Source organism: Prorops nasuta, unplaced genomic scaffold (genome assembly GCF_024137725.1).
Source record: "Prorops nasuta isolate Cenicafe-Biocafe unplaced genomic scaffold, Cenicafe_Pnas_1.2 PNAS00003, whole genome shotgun sequence".
Classification (NCBI taxonomy): domain Eukaryota; kingdom Metazoa; phylum Arthropoda; class Insecta; order Hymenoptera; family Bethylidae; genus Prorops; species Prorops nasuta.
The window spans coordinates 12,444,711-12,466,899 of record NW_027116800.1 but is presented as its reverse complement, the minus strand read 5'-3'; the positions used below and the strand labels follow the sequence as shown (position 1 = coordinate 12,466,899).

General features: G+C 31.0%; 2 protein-coding genes across 11 annotated transcripts in view; one reads left to right on the top strand and one right to left on the bottom strand.

Annotated features, from left to right (window-relative positions):
- Nucleotides 1-11,989, top strand: part of LOC136772114 (patronin-like) — a 43,925-nt gene extending 31,936 nt beyond the window's left edge. The window contains exons 12-26 of one of the 10 annotated variants that reach the window (XM_066724831.1): nt 779-906; nt 975-1,128; nt 1,193-1,391; nt 1,501-1,733; nt 2,503-2,677; nt 2,767-3,050; nt 3,131-3,427; nt 3,532-3,768; nt 3,867-4,044; nt 4,538-4,657; nt 5,073-5,168; nt 5,613-5,711; nt 7,137-7,328; nt 7,406-7,688; nt 7,802-11,988. In XM_066724831.1, the coding sequence (XP_066580928.1) occupies nt 779-906; nt 975-1,128; nt 1,193-1,391; nt 1,501-1,733; nt 2,503-2,677; nt 2,767-3,050; nt 3,131-3,427; nt 3,532-3,768; nt 3,867-4,044; nt 4,538-4,657; nt 5,073-5,168; nt 5,613-5,711; nt 7,137-7,328; nt 7,406-7,688; nt 7,802-7,946 (2,820 nt within the window). In that variant the 3' untranslated portion in view covers nt 7,947-11,988. Of the gene's footprint in view, nt 1-778; nt 907-974; nt 1,129-1,192; nt 1,392-1,500; nt 1,734-2,502; nt 2,678-2,766; nt 3,051-3,130; nt 3,428-3,531; nt 3,769-3,866; nt 4,045-4,537; nt 4,658-5,072; nt 5,169-5,612; nt 5,712-7,136; nt 7,329-7,405; nt 7,689-7,801 lie in introns of all 10 variants that reach the window. The other 9 variants (XM_066724824.1, XM_066724825.1, XM_066724827.1 and 6 more) reach the window with 9 other exon arrangements.
- A 999-nt stretch (nt 11,990-12,988) lies between these two features.
- Nucleotides 12,989-22,189, bottom strand: part of wb (wing blister) — a 139,239-nt gene continuing 130,038 nt past the window's right edge. Inside the window, exons 21-43 of the mRNA XM_066724823.1 lie at nt 21,752-22,007; nt 21,351-21,522; nt 21,028-21,249; nt 20,686-20,939; nt 20,497-20,608; nt 20,274-20,418; nt 19,852-20,164; nt 19,612-19,772; nt 19,037-19,175; nt 18,658-18,898; nt 18,403-18,576; nt 18,168-18,334; nt 17,925-18,083; nt 17,390-17,538; nt 17,034-17,321; nt 16,757-16,925; nt 15,943-16,362; nt 15,294-15,482; nt 14,872-15,203; nt 14,249-14,555; nt 13,716-14,154; nt 13,263-13,631; nt 12,989-13,154 (exon numbers count right to left, since the gene is read on the bottom strand). Coding sequence (XP_066580920.1) covers nt 13,012-13,154; nt 13,263-13,631; nt 13,716-14,154; nt 14,249-14,555; nt 14,872-15,203; nt 15,294-15,482; nt 15,943-16,362; nt 16,757-16,925; nt 17,034-17,321; nt 17,390-17,538; nt 17,925-18,083; nt 18,168-18,334; nt 18,403-18,576; nt 18,658-18,898; nt 19,037-19,175; nt 19,612-19,772; nt 19,852-20,164; nt 20,274-20,418; nt 20,497-20,608; nt 20,686-20,939; nt 21,028-21,249; nt 21,351-21,522; nt 21,752-22,007 — 5,320 coding nt within the window. The 3' untranslated portion in view covers nt 12,989-13,011. The remainder of the gene's footprint in view (nt 13,155-13,262; nt 13,632-13,715; nt 14,155-14,248; nt 14,556-14,871; nt 15,204-15,293; nt 15,483-15,942; nt 16,363-16,756; nt 16,926-17,033; nt 17,322-17,389; nt 17,539-17,924; nt 18,084-18,167; nt 18,335-18,402; nt 18,577-18,657; nt 18,899-19,036; nt 19,176-19,611; nt 19,773-19,851; nt 20,165-20,273; nt 20,419-20,496; nt 20,609-20,685; nt 20,940-21,027; nt 21,250-21,350; nt 21,523-21,751; nt 22,008-22,189) is intronic.

Genomic DNA, 22,189 nt, shown 5'->3' with positions numbered 1-22,189 from the left:
ATTGAGATAAATATGTCAAAAGTGATGAAAGTACAGCAAAAAACGAACAAGTCCGTTGTCACAGTAGCAAATACACTCAGATGAAGTATGGAAAAAAATATCAAGACATTACTTTATTACATAGGTTGTATACTGCAATCTTAACAGACAAAGTTTTAGGTTAATTATTTTGATGAAACTTATTTAATTCATTTTAATGCTAGTAAGATTTGATACTGTTTCTTCATAATTTATATATTATTATAATTAGTGAAGAAGGCTTAATGTGTTTAGTGTGGGTGGTGGATTTGGTGATACTTCATTGTTATGTTTGCTTATAAATGCACTATTATTTTAACTATACAGTGAATTTTAATTTAAGACTAATACACTAAAATGTAATTTTTAAGATGTCTATATTATTATTATAAGTTTAATATACAAATCTTGGTGACCTTCAGGGTTATATAAGAAATATTGATCAAACAAATAGATAAATGGAACTGTTATTCTATGCACTGTAACATTTTGTCATAAGTATGGAATTGTGTTATTAATGTTACTTAATAGGTAGGTTTATTTTTCTAACGTAACATTTGTAATTTATAAAAATTAATTTTTTTGTGCAATAAATTGCAGATAAAGTAAATAATTACAAATTAAATGTTATCAAGAAGTGAAACATTCATATATAATGTTGAAGGAGTATTTGAAATTTGAATTACTTTGTAAACATTATTGAAATAACATTATACTCTTTGTATACTATTACATTATAATTACATTTTAATCTCTATAGGAGATAAGTGAAGATGTGAGAGATGTTGAACATAAGTGGCTTGAGGATGGCACGCCTTTCATTGAAACCAGAAGGACGCCAGATATTGAAAACATGGACCTGGAACAATATCAGCAGTCTATATCACAGTGAGTGTTTAATTATCTTGTAAATTTGTATGAAGCTTTTTAAATCAAATATTAAATTTAATTTATAGAATGAATAGTAGCTTGAGTGAAATACAAGCTGACATTCAACGTTTAGCCACCCAGCAAAATCAAATCCAAACACAGCATTTAATGGCTCAGCAACAACAACAAATGCAGCAACAACTGCAACAACTTCAAAGTCTAAGTCAACAACATATGCAGGTATAAAAAAATAATGTAAGGCATAAATAGAATATATTTTAATCAATAAAGCAAATTTTTTCAGAATTATGGAGTGGCATCAATTAATCCAATGACTCCTAGAATTCAAGACACACAGCAATCACAATTTTATTTACACGATCATCCTCAGGTACAACGGAGAACATGGGCCCAGCCAGTATCAGCACAAAATTTGGCAAATGAAATGGCAGCAGTTGGATATCAACAATCTTTAGATTCTCGTTTCAGTCCACAGCCAAATGGTAATATTTTTGTATTATTAAGTATTTTTAGATGCTTCTATCTTTAATTTAATCTTAATAATGTATAAGTATTATTAATAAGTTAATGAAACAATTTTTATCCTTTAAGCTTATCAACCTGATATGCGTTTATATCAAGATACAAGGCCATGGAATCAACATCAGCCTCAGTCGAAAGGATTTGTTTTACACAACGCTCATCAGGAATCAAGATATCTCAATGGTGGTGATCACAGTCTTTGTAACAATCAAATGAATCACCCTGTGCCCACATATCCATCATCTTCAACAATCTTCAACCAAACTCCACCAACGTCTGCTAGTCCGCAACATCGTAATGCCGTAAGTAGATTTTTCAAATAAATTGTAATGGAAAATCATTCTTCTTATTAAATGTAAGAAAGATTATAAATATAGAAATCAGTGATATAAAATTAAAAAATTTTAATTTTATAAAGTTAAGAGTATAATGTAGTTTTATTTTTTCAAAATAGGGTGATATAATTAGTTCTTTCTGTGTGTACAAAACTTGTTATATTCTTGTATGTATATGAACGGTTAAAACATCACAATTCAATGAATAGTTTCAAAGATGTGTGTGTTCAGTTAAAAACCAGTTGATGATGTAATTCGCGTTTATAGACGGTCGCTGATACCCAACAAGGTAGAAGCGGTCGGCCCACACTAATGTTTAGTATTCGAGTATCCACAGACTGGTTAAAATCTAGTATAAGCAGTTTTAGTTAACTATTTAATTTTGAAATATGTATTACTTTTCTTCATCTATTCTTAATAAAACTAAATTTTACAGTGATAAGGTAATTTTAATTGTGATTTTCCTAGTTTGTTTGGAAACTCGTTTCATATATTGTATGAAAATTTAAGATAAAATCTGTTTCAAATTAACTATTCAATACCAGAACCTCTAAGTACTCATGTTTGGTAGAAAGTGACTTATGAAGAGTGTCCACGTAATCGGAATTACGAAGTAATATAACATTAATTCCGAAAAATTTCAAACAAAATTTCAGATCAGTTTGTTACTTAATGAAGAGTAATAGTGTATAAATATACCACAAATGATGATGGAAGTTTGTTTCATCTATTTTAGGTTCATCGAATAAGTCAATTGATGAATGAAGGCCCAGAACCAAAAAGACCGGTTGCACACCACGCTTCAATCGCTTGTGAAAGCCCTTCAGAAAAAAGGCAAAATGTTGCTCTCCACACTCCTGTTCCAGCACCTCCTGTTGATGATATGAAGCCACAAAATATTTCATTTATTGGTAGATTTTACATTTTTTGCTTCTTATTAACTTTTAAAATGTTATTATAATATTGTAACTATGTAAATAAATTTTATAAACTTCTTAAGGTAATGACGACGAACAGCTTGCGCAAGGTATAAAAGGCTTAAATATAACGTCAGGCAGTCGTACGTATCGAATTCCTTCCCCAACAAGACCATCGATATCACGAAACTCCTTCCAACCTCATCAATCGTTAAGAGAAACAACTCCATCACCGTCGTGCACACCTGAAGTTACGCCTTTGGATTCTACGGAGGCTGGTGAAAAGGGCTTTTATATCTCCTTCGATAACGACGCACCTAAAAAACCAAAACCAACTCTTCGAATAAAAAGAATGTCTCCCAAGAAAGTAAGTTTGATTTTCTTGTTGTTAAATTTCGTAATCTTTTCAGTTTAACTGACTTTATTTTTTCTTTTTTTCGTTTATAGGAAAGAAGTGTTTCCTCATACATTGAGCAAGAAGATTTTAGTGTTCGACCAGATTCTCCATCATCCAGTATAGTAGAAAGACAGAAACAGATTGAAGCTCAAAGAGATTTAGAGAAAGAAAGACAAAGACAAACGGAAGAAAGGGAAATTCAGAGACAAGAAATGAGAAATAGGGAACTGCAAAGAGAAATAGATAGAAGTCAACAAAGGGAAAAACAAAGGGATAGTAATGCCGACGGTAGACAATCGATCGGAGTAGGTTTAGTTATTGGAAATCAACTAGCAAACCCTGATCCTGTAAGTAATTACACTTAAAAGTAACATATTTTTAAAGTAAATATAATTTATGTATTATGCTATTCAATGACGTGTAAAGTAATATTTCTTTTACTTTTATGCAGAATTCTTTAGATGAAATGGAGCGTAAAAAAGAAAAAATTATGTTGTTATCTCTACAGAGAAGACAACAGCAGGAAGAATTGAAAGAAAAGAAAGAGGCAGAGGCCCAAGCTCGTAGAGAGCGAGAAAAATTAAAAATTGAGGAAAGAGAGCGAAAAAAAGAAGAGGATAGACAAAGAAGAGCTGCAATTTTAGAACAATACAAAGTGAAAAAAGCTATTGAAGAAGCAGAAAGAGAAGTAAATAGAAAACAAAAAATAATATTTGATTTTATCTTTTATCGTGGTCTATTAATACCACTCAATTCAATATCTTCATTAATATATATTGTTTTTAGGGAAAAGTTATTGATAAAGAACTTCTCAATGCAATAAAACCAACTAAATTAAGAAATAAAACTACAGCAACCCGACAAAGGCCCAAAACAATTCATGTAGATGCTGGTGCAGATCTGGATTCTGGAGCACTTACACCTAGTCGAGGGAAAAAAGGTTCATCTTCGAATCTAAGTACAGGTATATATATATTAGGTTTTATTTAAACTTTTTTTGTGATATAAATTAATATATACTTGAATTATTGAAGTTTCGGTGGATGTATTTATGTGATGGGTATATTTTTCTCAAAATTAAATTGATAAATTACAAAAAGGAAAGTTTAATCTCATCACGTATACCTAATCTCGATAAGTTTTACATATAGTATATATTTTTTTATATTTAATATAAACATTCGAGTGTTGTAATTGTTGCTTAATTGCATTATTTGCATGTTGACTATTATTATTAGCTATTTTTTATTTGCGGTATTGTTATTTGCTCAATTTTTAAATTTTTCTTTCCACTCAGTCACTTATTCACAGGCTTTAGACTTCTTTGTCTATGCTAGTTTACCCATAACGGGTTCAATTATATATAAATAATTTAATTACGGAAAATAATAAAAAAATAAACTAGAATAGAACAGAGATTTCTAGCAGAGTATGTTGCACTAACACACTTACTGTAGCGTCGCTGACCTCTTCCACGATGAAGCGGGATTACTACCGTGGTTCTCAGGATAGTCTCACAGCTGCTCACATTGATGATCGGCGATCCGGCCCTCTTTATCGGGGCGGCAGTCTCAGGGGTATGCACAGTATTCACACTTCACAACAAATATAATCATATTATACTCACTCCAAATTTAACACTAAAACTAAATATGTTAGTTCGGACAGGCAAATCGCACAAAATTTTTGTACATTTTATTTTTAACTTTGTTTGTTTGTTTGTTTTTTTTTTTCAAAATTTAACTTATTTAACATGATAACAAAATCTTTAGTTTAATTTATTCAGTGATATGAGACAGACACACGTTAGACTGCCTAATTACAATGATCTTTATGTATGTTCAGAATTTGCATAATTTTTTTAATAAGGCATGCCAGAAAGTAATTTTGTATCAGCACAGTAGTATATTTATGTTAAAATTATTAGATTTAGTTTTAATAGTTATAAATCGGAGTGAATTAAATGATTGTAATAGACAAAACCTATTTTAGTATCTTCCGTAGATTCACCAGACGATGGTAGAGGTTCGTCTCCGTGTCGAAGTGTAAACCAATTGGGTCGACGTGGCTCTTACAAAACCTCAAGAGGTTGGTATAATATCTGTCAATTTTTCGAAGAATGACTAAATGTTCTTCAGAACGTTTTATTTCTATGGAAGTAGAATTCTTGCAGGATATATCACTCACGGCAGCTGTTATAAGCCTTTTAAACAATTTATATATATATATATATATATACATATATATTATTAGTCTGTGAATTATTATTCAAATTAACTCGTTAATATCTATTATTTAATGATTGACAAGTTAATTCTTTTCATTATGTAGTATTCTGTAGAAAACTTTCAGTTGGAACGCAACAGTTGTTCTGCACCATACTGCACCAGCTACTTGAATTTTTTATATTCTCAGTGGACATGGCTCGTAGTTAAACCCTGAGATGCAACGATTGACGCATTCCTTACTAATTATCATCTTTCAATCGTACATGGCGTTAAGTGTAACAAGGTAAACGTTGCATTATTCCAGATGTGCAGGAGCCTCAGCAACAGGTTAGAGGCAGGCCTAAATACCCGACTTACCAAAACTTTAAAGGGAGAAAATCTAATTCCTTGATGAATTTGTGTGGTAAGAAGCACTGCGATTTGGAATACATTTATCCCTCTTTTTACTCATATCGCAATTTTCTTACTGTATACCATGCACTGTATGTAGGTATTTGCTATCACATAGTAATAGCATGGTGACAGATCTAAGAATTGTTGACATCTATTATAGACACATATTCACATACATCACTAGTACATGTCAAAGTTTTCTCACAATTCTAATTTTTTCAATAAAAACTATAATTACTACATTTTTACTGGTTATCGGGATTCGGAAACAGCTATTGATTCTTGATAGCCATACATAAAGCTTTTCTTCAATGCTATATTTTTTCATTTGGGCTTCAGGTGAGACTTTGACTTTTTTCACAGGACATTCATTTGCCATTGTAGATTAAGATTCAGTTCAGGCTTATTCAGCTTATTATTGTTGTCGGCGTTTGGTTGCGGGAGCAGGTACTTTTAGTATTTTCAGATTATCCTCGGTGGATCCAAGGTCTAATAATTTTTCACTCTAACTTAAATTTAAGTCCTGTATATAAAATTCATGTCGTTTTTATGATTTCTTTGTTTTAGTTTGTGTATTCCTTTCTGTTTACAGGTTCTAAAATTAAAGTATAACAAATTCAAGCCTAATATTTTTAATTTATTGATAATTATGTTCTATTTAACCTACATTTGAATTTGATATACAAATTTAATCTACTTAATGTTGTTTTGTTAACTATCATTAGATGGTATCATGCTATTCATAAAGCCATCCATTTTTTGCTTCAAATGTGACATAAATTCTAAACGACAAAATAGAATAGAATCACGTAATAATTTAGAATCAAGTTTAATTACTTATATTATTAATAGACAAATATACCTTTAATATTTGTAGGAAAATCAATTTTCTTAGTATTTAATATAAGTTTTTGTTAAACTCATTAGGCTGAGTCTTATAAAAAATTTAAAATTGTAAGTTCCTTGTCAATAAGCTTTCTATTATATATTGTGTTTATTATTCTCTTCTCATTTATATTTAATTTTGACTAATATATATAAGACATGAGTATAGTTTGCATTCGAGAACTATTTTATAGATCCAAGTTAAATATAAACGATAACAAGCTTATAGTCTGGGAGTATACAATTTCATATACATATTCTTGCGAGAATAACCCATTAATGAACGCAAAATGTGGAGTTAAGTTTATATTAAGTGAATAGATTTATATGTTTAATCAGCTAACTTTTCTAGTCTTTCTTAAACTAACTCGAAAATTAAAATAAATAAGGTGGCTATTTTGTAGGGTTAAAGGAATAATAAGGTTTTGGTTCTTTATATAATTTAATTATCCAGACTTTAATTTTGTCATATCCTCATTTTCTTCAAGTTTAATTTTTCTGTCTGATTTAATACTACTAGTTTGTATAATAATTTATCTTTATTGCACAGATACGGATAGTGGATTGGGGAGAGCAACACCTCCACGAAGGGCGCCTAGTCCTGGTATGGGCAGTATGAAGCATCTTCCATCACCTTCCGGTCCAGGATCTCTTCCACCTGGTCTCATGACAAAAAGAAGAGCTTTCGACGACGGTAGTAGTGACATTAGCAGTACGCCTAGTTCTATGGTGGATTACAATGGTAATTTATTAATAAATTTGTATTCAATTGATTTACGTATAATTAATTATTGTAATGTATCCAATTAATATTTTTAGGTCCACGATTGTACAAACAACCAACAACGAAATCAAATCGTGGAATTATGTTGAATGCCGTGGAATATTGTGTTTTCCCAGGAACTGTTAATAGAGAAGCTAAGAGAAGAGTATTAGACGAAATTGGAAGATCAGAAAGCAAACATTTTCTCATATTATTCCGAGATGCCGGCTGTCAATTTCGAGCTCTTTATTCTTATTGTCCAGTTAGAGAAGAAGTTTCAAAACTTTACGGCATTGGACCTAAGCAAGTCATTGATGAAATGTTCGACAAATTTTTCAAGTAAGTTTTTTTAGTCAAATATTATTTTAATAGTCACTGCATAATAATATCGAGTCGATTTTTTAATAGAGGCGATTTATACAATGTCTATATGTAACCTAATTATATTGTAGATATAATTCTGGAGGAAAATACTTTTCTCAAGTTCATACAAAGCATCTGACTGTAACCATAGATGCCTTCACGATACACAACAGTCTCTGGCAAGGCAAAAAGGTGAACTTACCAAACAAGAAGGACATACCTCTCGTCATATAGTTTTACACACACAAGTGTCACATTTAATATTATGCTATACGCCCTCTGTTGTTCATAGTTACTATTTTAATACAGGTCTATATCGAATTAATGCGAATGTTGCGTTCTTAGTCAATTTTATAAAGACATCCCTGGTCAGTGCTGGCTTGTACAAATGCAATTCTGGGACAATTGCATTTAAAAAATGTTCAGAATTTCATTTCTTTTCACTATTCTAGCATTGACTACGTATAATTACCAGTATGATAGGTTTGTCGATAATCAGCCTATACGATTACCAGTATGACATGTTTGTTCGGTAAACAACTCATGCGAATGAGCTTTCATGTGTCACCTTGTAATCGTGTGTATTGTTATGTTGCAAGTGAAATGCGTATGACTGATGTAAAACAATTGATTTTAAAATATTTCTTCAAAGAGGGCGATGAGGATTTATTATGTTGACTGAAAAACTTCTATTTATAATAATACAATTTGCACAGTTATTTCCATCTTCCGTACAGAAAAATTGTTAACAATTCTTTATGTGAAAGTATTACGTTTATAGAATAGCGTCTTCTATCGGCTAAACGAGCAAGAGATTGTTAAAATTAACGAATTGCAGCTCTGAATCTCGATTAAAGCATTTTATCTACTATTGCGGAGCGCAAGGAACTGGTATTTTAGATGTATTAGTTTATTAAATTAACTTTAGTAATTCATTAAATTAATTGATTAAATTAAAGGGTCCAATTTATTCAATTAATTCGATAAAGCGTAGAACATTCTTTTAAGTCTGATAAAGAACAAAAATTTTACTTAATTCAAGCTGTCATACTTGTATCAGATTAATAGCCAAAAGGCACCGCACATGACTAAACATATCTTACTTAAGTATTTTATTTGTCTATTCTATTATTTTTATATTCATGTTGGTATGAATGTTTGTTAGGCAAAATTTTGATTGAATGTGTAAAGATTTAATAATATTTTTCTCATCTGAATTGCTAGTTCTTTGCCTGTTTGCATACAAGAGCATGATTATGACATTTGCAGGAGAAAAATTCGACTATTCGCTCCTATTTAGCTAAATATTTAGCCAATTGAATAATGTTTAGCTAAAACTAACTTTATTGAATTAACAAGCTAAGGAGCTCTTCAAGCATCAAATGTTTTATTGTATTTTATCCGTTATTTGATCAACCATATGAGAAATTCATTCATTACTTCGTAATATCGTGACTTTTGTCACTTTTGTACAATATTCATCTAAAACTTTTAGAGTTGGCTTGCGGATAGCTTTGTAAATAAATAGTTTCATTGCGATTAACAAAGGGGGAAAAAGTACCAAAACAGCCTTATGGTAAGTTTGAGTGTAATTAAATATTTGAAGCTAAACACTATTTAACTAATAACTATAATTCGAAATTCTGCAAATTGTGGATAATCATACTAAATTTGTTAATTCGTTAAAATGCAAGCAGAATATTTTGTTAATAGTTATCTCTTTAAAATTTATTTAGCAGCATGTTGTCTTTAAAATCTGTTTTAAAATGTATTTCGAAACCCTGATAATCATTTCAATAATATGTGAGAAAAGTCAGTCTTCAAAAGTATATCTTCAACATTATTTTTATCACTTTGTTAACATAGAAATATTGGAGTAATCTGCTTATACGTGAGAAGTTGACTAAAAATAACTACAGTTAATTTATTTTAAATTACTGATTTACTCCTTAGTAGTGTTCTATAATATATATTTTTTAACAGAGGAGAATTATACAGTCAGGAATTTAATGTGAATTGAGTCAAAGCTGTTTCTTACGACTTAACAGCGTGGCTTGTATGTATATGAAGAATAATTAACGTTATAACATGAAGAAAGACCTATTTATTGTGCCATAAATTTAAGCTTATTCGTAAAGGGACAGTTTTGATTTCTTTCACACAGAAAGTAAAAAAAGATTATTTACGTTGGTTGAAGTTTATTTTTTTATTTAAGCAAGGTGCAGTTTCAAAGATGTAAAGGAATATGGAGGAATATAATTGTTTTTTTTTTCAGTAAATTCTGAATTTGGCACAATGAATTATTTGAAATAAACTAATCAGTTTGAAAAAATAAAAGCCCAACAATTTTGATTTAATACATTGAACTTAATTATATATGCACTTAAAAAAAATATGTTTAAAATTATTTCCTTGAATAAGTTTATTGATCAATCCAATTATTGAATTTCTACTATATTCCTTAACGATAAAAAGAAAAGAATTAATTAAAAACCTTGTAAAATATCGATTTTGCATTTTAAAGTAAAATTTTATTTGGATCTTTTTGAGCTCAGCAAAAAACTTCAATCCCTCGATAGTAGTAAAGAATAATTTATTTCATTCTCATCAGTGCGCGCGCTGTAAATCTCTATTGTACGGTGTCGTAAGGAAATGAGGAATGTGACTCGTGATTTTCCATTAAGTACACGTACACAATCTGACTTATACGACAATATTGAATATAATGGCAAGTAAATAATTGAGATGTCACGTGAAAATGTGATGGAGATACAGGTCGTAATGAGCCGAATAAGCAAAAGAGAGAAATTATGTTAATATTATAGTCATTAATATTAAGTCAACGAGAATTGTTTACACGAAAAAATCACGGATGCTATGTAAAGAAAGTATATATATTTAGCCGAGGGAAGTGATTGCTTGTGCTTGATATTTATATTTTGAGGGAGATACATTATTAGTGAGCTGTGTAATGCGTAATTTGAAATAATACGAAGGAAGAAAATCTTTAATTAAAGAAGGAGGAGGTGGCGGTGTAACTTGCACACTGCTGTAATCGCGCTTACTAATAATAAACGATTACTTTTATGTAATAGCCCATTATCATTATTATCAGACAACTGTGAAGTAATGACTTTCCAATTTATCCATGTCTCTGTAAATATTATGTTTTTATATACCTACAAACTACTAATCCATATATATATATATATATATATATATATTTATATATTAGGATGATCATTAAAAAATAAATTTTCGACTGAACCTGATAAATTGCTAGTATTTCAAGAGAAACTAGATGGGATAAAGTGTTGGGACGAAAAAATCAAAAGAACACGTACCTTATTTCTATTAAACTGCGTTTTTCGATCAATTTTTAAGTTTTTCGAAATTAGTTCATAATATAAGCGGGTTTTGGAAACATATGGATGATGTTAAGCAATAATGTGTGTTAATTCATATTTTCAGAAATAACAATTTTGGCCGTTGTATATGCTTACAGATTATTACCCTATAAGGAACAAAAATGTCTCAAAATTTACTTGAGTCACAATGCCACTTGCTAACGAATTAGTTTTTCGCCAATCACGTTAATACGTATATGTTGACCACACACACACACAACTATTTGTTTATTTATCTTAAAACAGTACACAATTGTGACTTGACTCATTATTGTATAACACAGTCCAAATATATATAATATTTTTGGGTTTAAATGTTATATAAAAAGATTCTATACACTTTTTAATAAAGCGCATATTTTTAAATATATTTCAAGCGAAATAATTAGTTGTAAATTCCTTTTTCTAAATGTTGGACATTTTTTGTATAAAAATGTAAATGTATTACTATAATGTAGGAATATTTAAGAGTTATTCCATCGGCTAAAACTGAAGAAACATGATTGGTTCTAATTTTTATACAAGGCGCTTTTAGTTTCAATTTAATTTACTTGGTTTGTTAGGGTTATTTGAACAAACATGAGATTTTTGAAGAGAATATATAATACCTTTTTTATGTAAAATTTAATTCACCAGAGAAAAGGTTATATATGTATATATATATATATATATATATATATACATATCTTTTAACAAAATTCAATAAGTGAGCTGCGTTCGGAAAACTTCAAGATTTCTTAAAAAACGCTATTTAACTGTAATGAGACACTTGTTCTTTTGATTTTTACGTTTTAAAATTTAAACTCATTTAGTTTCTCATCAAACATTAATATTTTATAGGTTTCCCCGTCGAAAATTGATTTTTAATTATAATTCTAATATATATATTTATTGAATAAACGAAGACAAAATTTTAGGTCATATTTTACTGTTAGCGAATGTCATGAATAAAATTCAATAACATATTTAAATTTTTTGTTCCAATTTTTTTAAACACACAACAAATATAAGACGTCCAAATAACTCAACATTAGAATAAATTGATTATTTTAAGAGAATTTTCCTTTTATTTTTACACAATTGCTAAGGCATTGTTAACTTTCTTCACAGGCATATATTACAATTCTATGAATACAAAGAGTATTATATATAATTATAAATATTAAAATATCCTTTGAATAATATATATGGTTTTACTTAAATCTAATTCACTAGGAAGGACACTTTTTACAAAATTAATGTTTTCTGAATTATTTTTTTGATGTTTTACGGAAAATTGAAATAATATATTATACGATTGTAATTTTACAACACTTAATTTGTTATTTGCTCATAAAAGTGTAAAACATATTCTTTGTTTTGTCCAGTTTCTTTATATCATAATAAATAGCGGTGTTAAATACTGATGTACAAGTCGACTTAAAATGTATTAAAATTAATTAAATAATATGGCAGTGACTGCTGCTTCAATATATATTAATTACATCGTTATGTAGGTCAAAACTTGATTTTGTGCCATGATTTGGTGACCAATGAGCCGCTTTTTGCAGCTTTACCCTAATACAATTTAGTGGTTTAGCATCTTTTGGCTTTGTTAAGTCTTAATCTTTATATATTTTTCGTTGGGATATGGCACTTTTCGGTGCAGCTTGAACACTTCCTTCAGATTGAGGCTACATAGTCTTTGGAGCTTATACGAGAGAATACCCGAAAGGTATTTGTGTACGGGTAGGCAAGATTTCAAGGAAAACTCCATTACATATAGATATGAGTTAAACGGAATCTTATATCTGGCTGAAACCGATATTCACAAGTAATCCAATGTAATCCATCTTTGGAAACAATTGATAGGCATCTCAGAAAAAGCCTGATATGTTATATATTTTTAATTATCATTGTATTGGACAAGAGCTTAGATGAATGTTGTGTAGCTCAGCCATATCTGTCCAGTCTCTTCTTTCTCCTCCGATCATAACATTCCTTATGCATCCATTGAAATGATCTCGTGTCATTAATGTTCCCTTTGGAGCAGTTGCTAAAAAAGGAATAATCGATTTCAATATTATAATAAAGCAGGATATCATACTATTTTGAAATTTCGCCTTCTAATTAAATTCATATAGATTTTCTATAATTGATTTACCCGGCAAACCACCGATATACAAAGGACTAGAAGCAGTAGATCCCATAAAATGGTAATTGACATTGGCAGGTAAGCCATATTTCTGATCAAGCTCGTCGACTTTTAAAGCCAATTCTTCATCATTGTAAACAGCTTGTATCCTGTGCCATCGATTATCACAAATGGCATAAGGAGTGGCGAACGATTGTTCGACGTACGATGGATTGTTATCACCCAGGTCACCGGACATAATTATTTTCCCATTGTTAATTTCAAGTGATAGGGATGGAGAACCTCCTGGTGCTGTTATCGACAAAAGCACACCTGAGAGCTCGGATGTCCTGAATTCCAGTTGCAGCTCCAATATTGCTCCCAGTTCAAAATCTTTGTCTAAGATTAAACATATTAGTAGCAAATAATTTATACATTAAACAACAAGATATTATGGTGTAATTAGTAGTATGAAATTCTTACTATAAACAGCATAAGCTTCATCTTGGAAATAAGCTCCACTTTCTACACTAGGGAAACATTGGCCTACATGGAAAGCTCTGCTGGTGGAACCTACCATATCGTAAACGTTACCATTTACTCTTAGGCCTCTTATGCAACCTTTCAGAGTTTCCAATTTGACCACAACTTGTTCTGGTATCGGTGTACCACTTTCCGGAAGACCTCCTATGTACATCATAGTAGCTAAACCAATTTTCCTTGGCACTTTTATCGTTCGTGGCGTTTGAGAATCCACGACCAGCGTTAATTTTCTCTCTTCATGAGATAAGACCACGTGATGCCAATTACCATCATTGAAAGGAGTCTTGTATAGAATCTCCTTCTTTTGTTTACTCTTAACTAGTAGCAAAAGTTGCCCGTCTCTTATAGTAACCAATAGATAATGCTTCAATTTTAGCCCCTGTTTAAATGTTTTTGTTAATTTACTATCATACGATTAAAAAGATGGTTTTGATGAACTTTTGGAAAGACTCATAACTTTAAATAAAACTTACCGGTGTAATGAAAAGTAATCCATTTGGATAATAAGTTCTGAAATCAAATTCTATGGTGTATTTTTTTTCCCAGAATTTCTTGAAATTCAAATAAAGCTGAGTGTGACTGTGAGGTTTGTCACCGAATTTTAATGCTCCTGGTTCTAAAGAATAATATGGTACTTTTTGGCATCCTTCCGGCTGTGTTGACATTCCTCTTGATAAAGAGGAGGAAGGTACGTAGATTGGAGGATCTTTTCCCATACTTGGTCCTTGTCTACCGATCAATGCGTGATCGAAGCTGGTTGCTTCGTCGAATCTTAGAATTCTAAAAGATTGTTTTCCATTTTCATTAAAGGTATGTATGAGGTAAATATACGATTAACTTTGTGTACTAAGTGTCTAAGTAAAAATTAACTTTAAAGCCATGGAAAGAACGAATGATTCTAAGATTAAACCAGCTTTAAGTACAGGTTTTGATTACAGTTTTCAATTGGAGTTTAAGATAATATGATTGTTATTACAGTGAATTTTTACTCAATGGTTTAATAAACGATTTGGACATAAATTATTTATAAATCCGTTTACCCTATGTGCGATTAAATAGAAAATCCTGTATTTTATATACTTTCAAAGGAGCTTACCTATCATCAAAGATTACGTCTTTTATAGATCCATACAATGGAACACTACTGCCAACCATTTTAGTATTATTAATTAGTGCTGGTAATCCACCAAAATACAGGCCACCAAAATCTGGACCTTTTATAGCAGCGCTACTAGGCATTCTTCCACTAATCTGGTAAGCATCGTCAATCTTGAACTCTATTTCCTTCCTTCTTTTAATAATCGTCACTGAATGATACCTTCCATCATTGTAAGTGTTATTCGTTTGTAAAATTAGTTCACCTTTACCAGCATTTAATCTGATTTGTACTTGGCCGTTTACAACGGAAACTGAATAATAACTATTCTTCTGTAATTATAACGAGATTTTAATAGAGCGACGATTTCTCATTAGTAATTAATAAACTTATAGACTAATTAAATGGAATAGTTGACTCACAATAAGTTCTTCATTTTCGTTCTTAAAATTATTCAACCTATCGTCTTGACCTTGGAAAGTGGAAAGCATTAATATTGCATCCTTTTGCATAGTTCTGAATGAAAAATTAATTGCGGAGTTAATTTTTCGTAAAGTGTAGCTGGAATGCTCTAAATATCCCTCTCCAAAGAATCCAACAATCCTCAATGGCTGTAAATGTAAAAGTTGATTATAAAATGAAATTATGAGATAAATTTAACATGACAAAGCAAAACGAAAACATGTTTACAATTTTATAAGAATGATTCAATAAGATCAAATTTTGTAATTTAGAAATATTATATTTCCATCTCAATCGTGTCAAATTTAAATCATCAGTTTTTTTTTCATTACTCCCATCCAATTATTTGGATTATGCTGGGTGTTACAGTGAAGGTACAGAAAAAGTTTAAAGCTGCATGCAAAACATTACAATAAACATTTTTTTATTAATAAATGTTTGATCTTCCGATCGAACCTAGCTTCCTTGAAGCTGCGATTAGGCATCAGAGAAAAAATTTGTTAATAAAATGTATTCACAGTGAGGTTCTTTATGCACCTTTAAATCTTTAATGCACATCACTGTTATATCTTGTAAATTATATATATATATATATATATATATTATTACCTTATTGCCACAGCTGGGTTCAACTCCATAAAATTGTTCAGCCATCGGATCGTAACCTTCTTGAATTATAATATTAGACATGCATCCAAGAAACGAAGTTTGAAGAGGCAAAACAACATTTTCAGCGTGAAAACTTGGTGGAACGCCTCCAAAATAATATTTAGCTTGAGACAAATCGGGAATGTCTTCTTTCCTTGGTTGTGGAGTGGGAGCTCCCATCTTTTCATCATTCTTTCCTCCTATACTGAGACTACACTTTTCAATATTCTTCCTTGTTTGATATTGCCTATAAGCGTCGACTCTAGTCCAATTTCCAGTATTATACTTTTGATTAGACCACATTTCCAAACTGACGTTTCCTCCATACTTGATATAAAGAACAATCCGTCCTTCTCGAAGAGAAATAATTACATGCTGATTCTGCATAAAAATCCAATACATGCACATTATACACCTATTTCAGTTAAAACTCGAGATTTAATTTTGTATTACTAATCAACAAAATAAATTATAAGCGCATTTTTTAATTTGAGTTATGAACAAAAATTAGGATAAAAATCTTAAATGATCTTAATGAGAAATGTGCAATCAAGAAACATGGCGAGTCATTTTAAAAAAGTCCCAGAGATTACTACTAAGATATTTTTACGCTTGATTTGAATGAATTATGCCTATTTTTATTTTTGATGGGTATATATAGAGATCAGTCCATTTAATTAGGAACCTGACAAAAATTTCATTACATAATGTTAATTTTAGCTTTGAAATAAATTGAAAAGTTATACAGTCCAATCAAATAAAAATAAAGTCTTACGTTTGTAGGGTTAATAGCCAAAAATAATAGTGCATTTTCGTCGAATGTTCTAAAGCTGATTGATACTCCGAATGTATATTTGTTGTATGGACCAGAGAATGCTCTATTTCTAATAGCGTATCCTTCTCCATTGAAGCTGTAAGCTATATCACCTCTGGCATCCTCGAACCTACGAATAACAAACATTACTTTTAAAATAAAAATGAAATAATGCTATGTGATATTTTATTAAGATTATCGAACAGGAAAAGGAGCACTTTATTTTTAAAGATCTCACCCTTCCGTGCAAGCCATACAAGCGGAATCCGGTGCTGAAGAAACAAAATTCCACAGACCAATTTGTTTTCCATCCAGTATAACTTGGTGAACGCATCCAGGTAAACCATTCATAGCCAGAAGTTCTGACGGTCTTCGCTGAGACTCTAAAATCCCTCCAATCCAAATGCGATCGGTAGTTCCAACATCAAAACGACTGTACTCGGAATTAGTCGAATTCATCACAGGAAGATATCTTCCAGATCTTGATGCTTGCTTTCGAACGTTCAGTTTTCCTACGTGTCTTATTCTGCAATGTAATATTTTCGTGAATAAAACATTGTGGTAAAACTTTCTAGAATTAAATAGAATAATTACCTTTCAGCTTCAACTCGGTACCAACTACTATCCTCATCGAAGCTCCCACTCTCGATAATTTCTGGATGAGTGAGAACTCCTGTTCCACCACCAATATTCCATACGAATCTTATTTTCCTATCGATCATTTCCAAAGCGAGAAAATCATCCTGAAATTTATTCAGTTTAACTTTCATGTATATTCTGCATCATAAAATTATTACAGTTGCCATAATCGTTAAGTTTCAGCTACAGCACTCGATTAAAGTGATCCAATATGTATTATATAGAATTTATAAATTTTTGAATTATTTAATTTGATTATTTTTAAAATATATACCTCAGGCACTTGAGTAATTAAAATTTTGTCACACATTTATTTTTTTTCTTACTATTAGGTGAATAAATTAAAAAGAATTCATTTCAAAATTGATGTCTTATGTAAAAATACATATACTATTGAAAATACTGGGTTAGTCCAACCCACATATTGTAAAATTGTAATTCAAATACAGCACTGTAGCTGAGGGTTATTTATTGACTTTACGAGGCTCACGTTAATGCTGCTGGGTAAATAAAATAGTACACCATCTCTTCTTTCGTGGGGAATGGCAAAAGTCAATATAATTGAATTGGTCGTCGTTGGCTGTAATCCCCCTGGTCTGTAGGACCTGATGCATTTTTTTCCTTGATCAGACTTTAAGGATATTCTTACCTAAATCAATAAACGACAAATACATTAAATATATTTTTTAGAATATGTGTGTAATTCGTGAATTTTATAATATAAAAATTTTACCCCATCAGCAGAGTTTCTAGCTTCAGCAATTTTATTCTTCAAATTCTGTAATTTAGCTGCTAATGTATTATTCCATTTATCAAATTCGTCTTGTCGTTTTATAGCTGCATTTGATAAGCTGATAAGTTTCGCATCGGCTCTTTTAATATTGCTCAGTGCTTCGGTAACTAAAAATGATTACCGAATAATTAATCGTTATTTGATCAGTCTGCAAACTATTGCTTTGAATACTTACGTTTCTCACTTGCCAAACTAATTTTTGAATCGCTTTCACGCTTCAATTCGTTGAGTTGTGGCTTCAATTGACCAGCGATACCTTCTTTGTAGGAGTGAATGATTTTTCTCGAATTTTCTACTGAATCGTAAATCTTGTCATTTTCGATAGAAACTCTTTGCAACCCTTCGTGTACTATGAAAAAATATACAAAGTGATACTTAGAGAAAAGGAAACTTCATGATTAAATTTGAAACATTGAGTTAATTTTAATACATGTTTTAGTCCCACTTTGAAGCTCGCGTAATTTTACGTTTATTTCGTTGTCCTTGATACCGGTGCTGTTCAAAGAATTCTTCAAGGTGACAATAGCCTTTTTTTGAAGCTCCAATTCTGCATTGGCTTGATTTACTGGCTCTTCGTGCTTTACCGCCATTTCCCATTGCTTGCGTGACCTTGATCTTGTTTCCTCTGTGATGTCTTGAAGAGACTTTGCGTAAGGTCCATGAGGAAAAACCTATGAGAGCAAATGATAATGACCTTGATCACTAGACTGTGGATCTTTATGCAAATATAGAACTGTTAAAAATGTATTAACTTGAGAAATAAACTATTAAAATTGAGTGTAATCAATTTAACTACGAATCGATCTTACCTTGAAATAAACTTCACCAGCAATTCGATTTGCAGTAATAGCTGAGGTTTTTGCAGATACCAATGAATCAACGATGTTTTTGTAAGCTTGGCTGGCCTTCAGTGGGTTTGCAGCTATAACTCGCGTCTTGGAAAATAGACTGCTCGGCAGAAACACCAAGTCGCACTTTATCAGGTCATTCAACATCAATTACAAAAAACAACGACAATAAAACTATCTCGCTTCTATTTAAATCAAAATTGACGTAAAGAAATTAATAAGAAAAACACTGCATCTGTCGAATGCCACTTTACCTCGACTAATCAAATCTGATTGCGCCATCCTTTGGTTAAATTAACGAACAACTAAACCTATGTGATATTTTATGTTTCAATAAAAACAGTGACAAACATGCGCTAAAATCATTAGACTTTGCTAAAATATTAAACTATTGTAGATATTACTTTGAAACGTTTCTTACAGAAGAACGCAAATTTTAGAATTAACTTGTTCAAAATATACTGCCGTATCTAAATAAAAAATCGGACCATCGTTGTTCCAATAAATTTCAAATATGTAATTAAGTGATTCCTTACCCAACATATTGGTCCACGTATGCTGACAAATTTTTTGCATGAAGGATTGCTGGTTTCACGTAATGCTCACTATAATTTAAATTCAGCCAATACAAAAGTTCCTCTTTCATAGTTAACTCTTGACTTGAATACTCCAATTGATTTTTCAATTCTGGAAAATCCTGCAATTGTTAAACCAATTAATTTTTTTCCAGAATTATTAAATTAAAGGATGCTTTCTCCTCATATTCATTTTCGTACCTGGACATTATTTTCCATATCAATAACGAAGCCCTTGGCTTCTTCGTTCTTCGTATTACCATCGTTTATAGATTCGTTTATCTGATTAATGCAAATATGAATGTCACCACGTTTGTGTTGAAGCTCAGCGTTGGTTTTGTTAATTTCATTGTAAAAACCGTCGTAGGTGAACAGATCTTCCATTGTATCCTCAATGAGAGTTCGTAGATCGTTTATTTTCACATTGTAATCTTCCGCTTCTTCCTGTGCATTCGTAAGTGGCTCAATTGCTTGGAACAGAGATTGCAACCGGTCCATGTGTTCGCCTACGTCTCTGTTTTGTAATAGTAAATCAGAATTTTATTTTAGTACACATTTAATTATTCTGGCAATAACTTTCTAAACAGATTAATAATAATGATAATAATAATCAATATACTTACTCTAGAAACATTTCAATTTCAAGTGTTTTCTTTGATAAATGAACGGATTTTAAATTATTTAAAATAGTTCTAGCTTCTTTTAGTGCTTTCTTAACTTCAATCCTCTTATTTTCATTGGCATAATGCGTCAACGCAGAGATAATTTCTGAAAGTAAGAAATTGTATTACCAACAACAAATGTAAGTTTTACAGAGTATAATTTATTATTTAGTATATACAATACCTTTAATACTATTCTTGTTATTTTCCAGCTCTATACTAACACTTATAATATTATTCTTTAAATCACCACTTTTAGATTTGAGACTATTCGCTCGATGAAACACTTGATTGAACTGTGAACATAAATTTTATATAAAATAAAGCAAAGTTTTGTTATTTAAGCAACTAAAAATAAAGGTAAGTTAATTACATTTGTTAATAATTTTTCGGCAGTTTCCGCATATCTTTTATAATCGTCCCAAGGCAACTGTGATAACCTTTCTTTTATTTTTTTCAGGATTTTTAGTTCTTCGAAATATATTGTGGTGTTTTCTTCTATGATTGCTAAATCCTCCCATGGAGGTGGAATGTATCCACTTGCTATATGAGTTGTCTCTCGTGCTAATTTTTCAGAAAGCTCTTTTATGTCGTTCAATAGCAATCCAGTACAATTATCATTACATGCTAAAACACAGAAATTAAATTTTTCTTCTTAAATTTATATTCAAACATAAAATAAGATTAATTTGCAGTAGTAAAAAAAATTAATTACATGAACAAACGTTGTCAATAAAAACATGACGATAAGCCGTGCATTCTGAGCAATCTCTGCCAGTTGAGTCTGATCTGCAATTACATTGACCAGTTTCTGCATTGCACTCATCATTCGTACTTCCTGCCAAATTGCAATTGCATGGTACACATTTTCCTCCAGGTATACCAGGGTTGCCAAAATATCCGTAGGCACAGCTTTCACATCTTTTACCACTGTATCCTATCGTGTACAGTGACATTAGCATAAATATTGTTCAATTTTCCCTAATTAGTATTTTTATAAAAAAAAACTTAAATATATTCATGAATTTAAAAACCAACCAGGTTTGCAATGACAAATGGCTTCATTATCCTCGCGTACGATACAAGTGTTGGAAAATCTTTTGTCAGCCTGGGGACATGGGCAAGATTTGCAACCACCAAAATCTGGATGACCATAAAAGCTGTCCGCGCAAACGTCACATTTGGCTCCAGCTGTATTGTTTCTGCAGTTCTATCATTTAATAAAAATATCAAATATTTTATTATATGATTAATACAAAGGAGGAGGTAAAAAGATGGACAAAACCAACACATGGTACACATAGTGTCAAAAACGCTTGAAAAACGCTTCAAAAAAATGCCAATGTCTGAAATTGAGTTCAGTAACGTTTTAGAAAGGTTTATGGAACAAGTGCTATGTATAAAGAGAAATGGACAGCAAAAGAAAATAGACAATTTACCAAACAATATCCAGTTTCTCTATCACAAATTTCAGATCTTCCATTGCATTGACAGCGTTTAGCTTTGCCAACAAGATCAATCACGATTGTAGAAGTTGCAGTTGTATTGCTGTACCATCTGAAGTAACCTATACTTGGGTCCTGGCAAGAGGTACTGTTGTATTCGGCAGGACACTGACAAATTTCGACTCCAGTCGCCAATGGCGGTGAATGAGTAGGAGTCAAGACAGCAGCATCTAGGGATGCCTCGATTAAACTGAAATTTGACCAAATAAATTAATTAAATAACAATAAAAAATTGCTACTATAGTTAGTCTATTAGCAGTATAATAATGTCACAATTAAAATAAACCAGTTAATTTTCTTACATATACATTTGGTTCTTTAATTAATTTAGCTTGGAATAGATAAATATTTACTCGTTTTATGTTTTATAAA